Source organism: Epinephelus fuscoguttatus, linkage group LG5 (genome assembly GCF_011397635.1).
Source record: "Epinephelus fuscoguttatus linkage group LG5, E.fuscoguttatus.final_Chr_v1".
NCBI classification, from domain to species: domain Eukaryota; kingdom Metazoa; phylum Chordata; class Actinopteri; order Perciformes; family Serranidae; genus Epinephelus; species Epinephelus fuscoguttatus.
In genome coordinates, this window is record NC_064756.1 from 29,503,598 (window position 1) to 29,512,626 (window position 9,029).

The window sequence follows — 9,029 nt, forward strand, 5'->3', positions numbered from 1 at the left end:
TTCTGTGTGAGCATGTGTTGTTTGGCAGGAATGTATCTTTAAGTGTCTGATTTATTGCAGCAATCTAAACTTTTTATTTCACATCCACTATTTGCAACCTGTGTTTCTTCTCATCTGCCACATTACTGTCTGGTCTTTTCTTCTTTTTCATGGTTTGTGCATGCCGCCCATCCCCCACTTCCTCTTATTTTACTTGGTGTGACTCTGAGGTTTGGGTTGTCGTGACAACGGAGGACACAGACCCGTCTCTATTCTATTTGCAAAGTTTCTGTTGTTGCAAGCGTATTGCACATTTGCTGCTGGGATAGGGAAGAGTCTTGCACCACCATCCCCCACCCACACCTTGTCAGAAACATGCGGGCGTGAGCGAGTTCTCAGAAATATCAATAAGATACGAATCTCTTCCGGTAATTTACACAGAAAATTTTGGACTCACACCGCTGTTAAAGAGAGACATCTGGCTTTTGAGGACAGTGCTGAGGAGCACCGTATTCCCTCTGCAAACATAAACATTTATTGTCTCTAAAATAAGCTCACTGAGTCAATACGTCTGCTAATAATCTTTAAATACTTTGATCATTTATCATCATGTTGCTAGTCAAAGTGCACGCCTCAATGCTACATCAGTAAAAGTATATTGTCCTGAGATAATTGATCCACATTAATTATTACTGGGATCAATATCTATCTGCTGTAGTGTCTGACTTTTTAAAAAGCAGGTGTCACCTTGTAACTATGTCCTTAAAAGGGATGAGTCAATGCTTGGCAGCAGCGGTGCAGTCTGCCCGGGCTTCATGGGCGTAGGTTTTGAATTTGCATGTGTGCGTGTGTGTGTGTACGTGTGTGTGTGTGTGTGTGAGTGTGAGTGTGTGTGAGTGTGTGTGCAGATGTGGAAAGTAAATGAGTACACTTCCTAAACTTTAAACTCTGAAGTACTGATACTGTGAGTATTTTTAGGCCATGAAACTTTTGTCCACTGCACTATATTTATCAGATGGCCACAGTTACTTTACCTAATAAGATCGTATATAAAAGCATATATAATACTCTGAAATGTACTGTATTGTTAGAACCAAATCTAGTTGGACATATATTCATTTGGAGGAGGTACAGGATTGTACATACAGCACAGTACAATCAATTAAAACATCTCCAAAAAAATTACTTCTCAAAAACATGAAAACATTTTTACATTTTTTACGACAAATAATTCTATACACAAAGTTCAGACAGATTCTCACACTTTGGTACGTGTTTCAAATACTGTTCCCATCACTATGTGTGTGTTTGTGTGCGTGAGTATGTGTGTGTGTGTGTGGGTGCATAAGCATGTGCACATCTGCATACACTTCCCTGCATGTATGGTGTGTGCGTGTGCGTGTTTGACTGTTAGAGCCTTTCCTGTGTAAACCACGTGGCTCAGACATGGTTAATAAAAGATCACGCTCACTTCTGGGTTTTCTTTCTTCTGGGGAGTCCAAACACTGGTAAGACCCTGACAGCAGGAGACTTTATTTAGAAATCTGTTGCTTTTTTTTTCTTTTCTTTATTTTATTTTTGTTTTGTATCCCTCCAATTAAAATGCACTCATATATACAGGAGTTACTGCTTTATATCTCAATATTCTCTTATATCTGCATCATTTTGAGCAACATTACTGTCAAATACTGTCGGTGCAACGTGTTTTCATGTTTCTTCATTACCAAATGATATTAGAGATTCTTGTGTCTTGTTCTTGTGTCATATTTAGTGTGTGAAAACTTTTCTTTAGTCAACCCGTCACGTCTTCAGTGTTTGCGGTGGAGCGACCAGAAGCTACTGATGTACAGTGTTGTCACCCATAAAGTAGAAAGCACTACTAAACTTCACTACACAGTGTAGTGTTTCCTACTTTATGGATGAGTATACTGTTGGCTGCAGAGAAATGACCAAAAAGAAACCAACGAAGGCTACTCGATGTGGAAGATTTTAAAACCTGTAGGTCTCATAAGGAAACCTGTTGAATTTCTCTGTTGTTTTTGTTTTTTTTAATTTTGTTTTGTCTTCATTTATTACAAATCAGAAGGATGGTTTCAGTAGAATCATATACCAGCACAAACAAGTCTCTGAGATCTGTAAAAGAAAGCAAACGAGCATTGTACAAATTCAAGTTTATTTTCAGTTTCAGTTCTTTTATTGATTACATTCATTATTTCCTTTGTACAAAGTTGGTTGTGAATTTTTTTCCATAAAAAAAATTGCTGAAAAACTAAAAAAATGAAAGAAAAAATATCTTCCTAAATGCCTCATATGAAAAAAAACTATGAGCCAGTTATAGAAAATATATAAATAGGTTATAAGGCAAATACGGATAAACTATATACACTTTGGTCTGCAAAATAACGGAGACTAAAGGTGTATTTAAGGCTAAAATAATCTATTCCTTTTTGCCATCAGGTACGATTGAAATAATTACAATTTATTCATATTGTAACATGTTTATATATATGTACATACACTAAGTGTATGTAGGCAGACAAGTATGAAAATCTTCCCTGATGAATCTTTCATGTGGTTTTTGATTTCAAAAATGTATGTATATTCTGTACTTTTTTCACCAAATGATTTGTGATTTTTGTTGAACTTTTTCAATAAATCAATTATCTGAAATTTGTATGACGAGAATGCTTTCAATCATTCACATCCTGATCAACACTGGTAATATTTAGGGTCCATTAGTTGCTTATTTGCATTTGCCCTCACTAACTTGAAATCTAAAGCTCATAAAGTGTCGTACTATCATAAAAAAATAAAAAAATATATTTTGTTTGACACATAAAATGTCCATTTAGCTATTGTTTTTGTAAAATAAAAACTGCTGAGCTCTCACTGTGTCTGAGACTTGGCATCTGTAGCAAACATCTTAGCAGGGGCTTTTCTTCTAATTCCAGGGAAGCGGCTGTAGGTAGTTTGATGGAACCAAACCTCGTCGTCCGTGCAGATCCCCCTGAAGAAGAGGTTAAAATCAAACTTGTGTGCAAAAGTCAGCTATAAAACATATCAATCTAATCAAATATTGCATCCTAATTGTAGAGGAGACACTCACATAGTAGAAGCCATCTTCATCCATGTCACCTAACGTGTATATAATGTCTCCTGAACGAAAGGTAAGTTCAACCTTTGAGAGACAAAAAGAGCGTAGAAACATCGAATCATCACCACAAATCACTTTGTTGTATTTGAAACAGGAGATAAGACTGGATTAATAGAAAATGGTTGAAAACCACAGTGTGGTTCATGTGTCAATACGCTGCTTACTTCACTGTCCATGTTCGGTGAACTTTCCCACGGGTCATAGTCAAATAAGGCCACCATTCGTCGAACGACCACATCATCAGGGATACTGGCTATGTCGCTTGGATCTGGTGTTAAAGACATACCTGTGGGCCCAAATGCACAAACACTCCTTTGAAAGCAACTTTAATGCTAAAATATAGAATCAATTTGCACATGTCAAAGAAATACCTGCTTAAAAAGTGGACACACTGAAGTAAACGACTACCTTTGAGCAAATGCACTGACAGAAATAATCAGTGGAGTGTTTCTTTTAACTTTACTGTAACATAAACTCAAGATTTATGTGTTAATCTTACTTCTTATTTGTTGTAGTAGTTTCTTCTAACCTCCTACAGTGACAAACAGCGCATCAGCTTCTCACCCTACATTACCCCTGTACGTGACTGTTCTAGCAGTGTGTTACAGCACAGTGTCCTGCAGAAACAGAGGGTAAATACCTGTGTGGTCCACAGGCAGGAATCCCTGCTGCATAAGTAGTTGCTTCAGGTACTCATCGTCCACTGGGATTTCAGCCACCATGTTACTTGGCACATAACCGGAGAGACCACCAGACTCACCATGATAGAAACCATCAGAGTCTTTGTCTCCAGACACCTAAATAAAGCAGAGAGGGTAGGTATAGAGAGGGATAGAGGGTATTACTTTATGTTAGGGTTTTGGAATTTAAAAAATGAATGTTAACAGTTCTATGTCACAGCGGCAGACAATTACATTAGTCAGATGGAATTGGTGACAGGAAATAAAGAGAAAAAGCTGATATCTTTTCACACACTCGGCTGGCCTGAATTGAGCACAAACAGGAAACGCTATCATGTTCTTTCAAAGAAGTGTTTCAACTGATGAAGTGAGGAAATGCAACTCCAACATGTCAATTACACCTGCCAGCACACTTAAACAGCATCATAAAAGATTTACAAACAATTTCAACTGCTCTACTTTTCTTCTTCTTTTTTTTTTTTTTGTATTTATCTTACCTTGATGATCTGGCCTGGTACAAAAGGCAGCTCCTCTGCAGCCGTCTCATAGTTGGGAGACATCGCAGCAGGGTTGTATGGGTAAAGTGCCACAAAGAGTCGGACGGTGGGTATGGACAATTGGCTAGCAGTCTCAAGCTCCCATTCTCTGAGTTCCTCTGGAGTAATAATCCTCACTTCATCTGGGTATATCAAAACATCCAACTCCAGCCTTGTCTCCATTTACAGTGGTGCGACTGCTTCAGTGTCCACTTGGCAGACAGATGGCTGCTGCAGACAGCAGAGCTCTCCTTGCCCTTATCCTAATTTGAGGTAACTAAGCCAAGCAGAAGGAACAGTAATCCTCTTTGAAGCAAGTGGAGAGATTCATTAGTTCAGAGCTGCGTGTTGCACTGTAAGACTGCACAATGCAACATAATGGGAGTAATGGTTTGTAAAAGAAATCACTAATATGTTATCTGGATCAGATAACGCCGTGTAGTTCTTTTAGGCTGCTTCTGGGTTATATGTGGCAGCAGAGAGATCAATTGATAGTATAATAAATACATTTCTGAGACAAAGCTTTCCTGAATGAGCCTTAAAAAATAATCAGGTTTATTCCAAGTTTTGGAATTTAAAGTTAGAGAAAATAGTTATAAGCTCGTGATTTTCTCTAAAATGGTTTAAAAGAAATTGATAATCTTTGGAAACAATCATTTAAGCACAACTGTGGGAATACAGTAAAGCTAGGCCCTTTTTAAAAACACATGATCTGTTTTTATAGGCCTGACCTCTGTGTCGTCTGTTGTCAAAAAACTCATTTTTATACAATACCATAAAAAATAGCTTCCTATAGCCCTCTATACATAAAAATCCTTCAGAAGTTGGAGCCATATTGTTACAATATTAATACTATCTGAAACATCGAGTCTGGGTTAAGTGTGACGTGGCATTGTTTTTCTCCTCCACTATTTGACCCAGTTTACACGTCACTAAAAGACAACACTTCCTCTCTTGATCTCTGGTCAGGTCAGCAGGTGATAATCTCTTCCCGAAGAGGAAGGGAAATAGAGGGAGGAAATGTCTAATCTCAGGGCACGCCAATATTTTTTTTTTTCCTTTGGTTAGACTCCCCCCAAAAATCTAGATAGTGATTTTACTTATTCCAAATGTTTCTAATTATTTAAAGATAAAAAACAACAACTGGTCAGCTCACTCGATGTAAATGTCATGGTACAAGCAGGCAGTCCAAAACTGTATCTGAGGCACTCTGATTGTAGTTAAAAATCCTTATTAATATATGGATAACCAAATTTAATTAGTAGTCAGGGCTGTAAAGCTCTTATGTGTAGGATTCAGGGGGGTATATTGGCAGAATGAATTTAACATTCATGATGATATGTTCATTAGTTTATAATCACCAAAAATAAAGAATCAGTGTGTTTTTGTTACCTTAGATGAGCTGTTCATGTCTACAATACATGTGGTGCGGGTCCTCTTTCACAGTCTGTCATGTTGTTCTACAGACTAGAATGGACAAACCAAACACTGCTTCTAGATAGGGCAATGTATGATTTCACATTTTCTAGACTTTCACTTAACTGTCAAATTAATTTATGCTCTTCCAAATCTCCACATAAAGTCTGATGTTTTTTTTTTTTTTTTTAAATCTATTTGCCAAAACAGACATTTTATAAAATGTAAGATGAAACTTTTCTTTTACAACCCCTATAAAAGAGGTGTTGGTTTACTGAATACCAAGCATGTGACCTCAGTGATGATGTATGAATGAACCCTTTGGTGCTAGCTTTATGGATGGTCACTCTCCACAGGTTGTCCGGTAAGAACAGGATGATGATGAGCAATAATAAATCCAGTTCAAACACCAACTGACATGCCACTCATTTATTTTCTCTTGTCAGAATATCCATATTTGAGGTGTATGATGGGTGTGTGTGGTTACTACAATAAGGAAATAAAACAGAGAACATGCACATATATTAAAATGTAACAATAAATATTATAAACAGTATGGCATACAAATGAACAACCCCAATTCCAGAAAAAGTTGGGACGCTGTTTAAAATGTAAATTAAAAACAAAATACAATGATTTGCAAATCTGTTTTGACCCATATTCAGTAGAATACAGTACAGAGACAAGATATTTAATGTTCACACTGATAAACTTAATTGTTTTTTGTAAAATGCATACTCATTCTGAATCTGATGCCAGCAACACGTTGTGACAGCGGCAACAGAAGACTGGGAAAGTTGTGGAAATCTCAGAGAAACCCTGTTTGGAACATTCCACAAGTAAACCAGACCATGTATGGGTATGAAAGGGGCATCCTCAAAAGACTCAGTCATTCACAAGGACGGACGGCGTGAGGTTTATCACTTTGTAGAAAACTGCACAAACAGTCCAACAGTCTATGAAAAACAAAGAACAGTCATAAGAAGTTTTGGAATTTCACCTACAATCTACAATTCATAATATCAGCAAAAGATTCAGACAATGTTCTGAAATCTCTGCACATAAGAGGCAAGGCTGAAAAACATAATTAAAAGGCCTGTGACCTTTGACCCCTCAAGAGGCACTACATTGAAAACCAACATGATTGTATAAAGGATATTACTGTATGAGCTCAGAAGCACTGCAAAGAAACCCACTGTCTGTTGCTGCATCTACAAATGCAAGTACAGACTCAACCGTGTAAAGCGAAAGCTACATATCAACAACATCCTGAAACATCGCCGACTTCTCTGAAAACGAGCTCATATGAGATGAGCTGACACAAAGTGGAAAAGCGTGCTGTGGTGTGACAAGTCCACATTTCAAATTGATTTCATGTCCTCCAGGCTAAATCTGTGAAGGTATAGGGCTGTGTTAGTGCTCATGGCATCATGGGTAAATCTCACATCAGTGAAGGCACTATGAATGCTGAAAGGCACCATGACAGGTTTTGGAGCAACATATGCTGATATCCAGACGATGCCTTTTTCGGGGATGTCGCTGCTCATTCCAGCAAGACGATGACACACATTCTGCTCGTGTTACAACAGCATGGCTTCGTAGGTACTAGACTGTCCTGCCTGCAGTCCTGACCTGTCTACCATTAAACGTGTGAAAAAATTATGAAGCACAATAAGCAACAACAGAGACCCCGGACTGTTGAGCAACTGAAGTCATATATGAGCAAGAATGATAATGTTGAAAACAAATGAGTGTCCTCAGTTTCCAAACACTTCCTGGGTGATGTTAAAAGGAAAGGTGATGTCACACAGTGGTAAACATGCCACTGTCCAAACTTTACTGAAACCTGTTGCCGGCATCAAATTCAAAATTAATGTATATTTATGAAAACAATAAAGTTTATCAGTTTGAACATCAAATATCTTATCTTTGTACTGTATCATTTAGATTGTCTTTTTTAAAAGATATTTCCGTTTTTATAGGCATTTGATGCATTTACTACCTATTATTTGTAGACTTTCTTTCTCCTGTCTGTTGTGTTTGTACCCGTTTTTGTCGGTGGTGGACCGCTGCATTCAATTGTCCTGACAGGAATAAATAAAGTTGTACTGTATTGTTTGATTGATCCCCTGACACTGACTGGTTGTACTGGGTGACTGTGCCTTTTTTAACAGCTGATCTGAGTTAAAACAGGTTTATACTTGCACATTTCAGAGGATAGTCCTGTGGTTCCAGAAGCTACTTCACAATAACAGCTACAAATTGTATTTTACTTTCAGACTCACTGCTGAGCATTACGCCTCATCCTCAGACACTTTCATTCCCATATTTGGCCAGAAGAGGGAGCTGTAGATAGATGCTCCATCTGATTTAAGTAGCTGATTTTGCTAGTTTGGTAATGAGTCCACACCTAAACCAGGGTGAAATGACTTACATGTACTGTGACACATTGCAGTGACTTAAATTAAAGCTGCTGTGATATAAAACTGCTGCCTCTGATGAACACAGTCTGCTCTCTGTTAAAAACAATAGCTGCACAAATCCAACCTCACCAGCAGAGTCTGCCCTTTGCATTACTCACTTATGCTTGGCCTTGAAGGCAGGAAGTGCTGTGATATCCGATTACAGCTCAGGGACGCCCTGTGCGCTGTTCTGCAAAAATGATGATGTCATGATCAGAAAAAATACATACAAATTCAAAGTCTAAGATTACAGGACAAGGTCTATCCAGGATATGACGTTTCAGAATATGTGTGACATTATGCTTATAGTCAACAATCATCTGGTCCTTAAAATAAATCCAGCCTTTTTGTCAAACTGTGCTCTCCTGGATGGATTACTGAACAGGCCTACCAGGCTCAGACATACTGACCAGGAAGAGATGCTAAAAGTCCTCAAGGAATGATAAACAACTACTCTTTGCTGAGCATCATTTAACCATTCCCCAAATTCTGAATCCCAAAGATTCCTGAATGTGTCACCATTAGAGCCTCTACCCGTCACCATGGCAGTGAGTCCACAAAGAAGCAGCTTCTTAACATTTAGACTCTTGAGGACTCCTCATAAAACTTTATGTGTGTGCCTGTTTGCTTGAAACTAACTCTGTTTTTATGACCAGTCCAGGACCATCAGGCGTCTGACCTTGCTGGTCCAAGGGTCACAGAGGTTCACTCTCCTGGACCGTGAGGAGCTCAGGAGTCTGTGAGAGTCTGTGGTCGTGTTTCAAGCATGTACAGTAAAAACGTAGTCTGATTCAGGTTGATT

At 38.3% G+C, this 9,029-nt stretch overlaps 1 protein-coding gene across 1 annotated transcript; it reads right to left on the reverse strand.

Annotated features, from left to right (window-relative positions):
• Window positions 1-2,493: 2,493 nt before the first annotated feature.
• On the reverse strand, window positions 2,494-4,811 carry si:ch211-105f12.2 (RIMS-binding protein 2-like). Its single transcript, XM_049575730.1, has 5 exons — window positions 4,311-4,811; window positions 3,774-3,930; window positions 3,298-3,419; window positions 3,086-3,157; window positions 2,494-2,986 (listed from the first exon to the last, which is right to left on the reverse strand). The coding sequence occupies exons 1-5, from the start codon at window positions 4,530-4,532 to the stop codon at window positions 2,921-2,923; spliced, it is 639 nt and encodes a 212-aa protein (XP_049431687.1). The 5' UTR covers window positions 4,533-4,811; the 3' UTR covers window positions 2,494-2,920.
• Between the last annotated feature and the right edge of the window lie 4,218 nt (window positions 4,812-9,029).

Coding starts and splice junctions, on each gene's coding strand:
- si:ch211-105f12.2 (XM_049575730.1), bottom strand. CDS start 4,532: ATGGAGACAAGGCTGGAGTTGGATGTTTTGATATACCCAGATGAAGTG. Junction 3,158..3,297: donor CACCGAACATGGACAGTGAA/GTAAGCAGCGTA, acceptor TGTCTCTCAAAG/GTTGAACTTACCTTTCGTTC. Junction 2,987..3,085: donor ATGAAGATGGCTTCTACTAT/GTGAGTGTCTCC, acceptor CCTCTTCTTCAG/GGGGATCTGCACGGACGACG.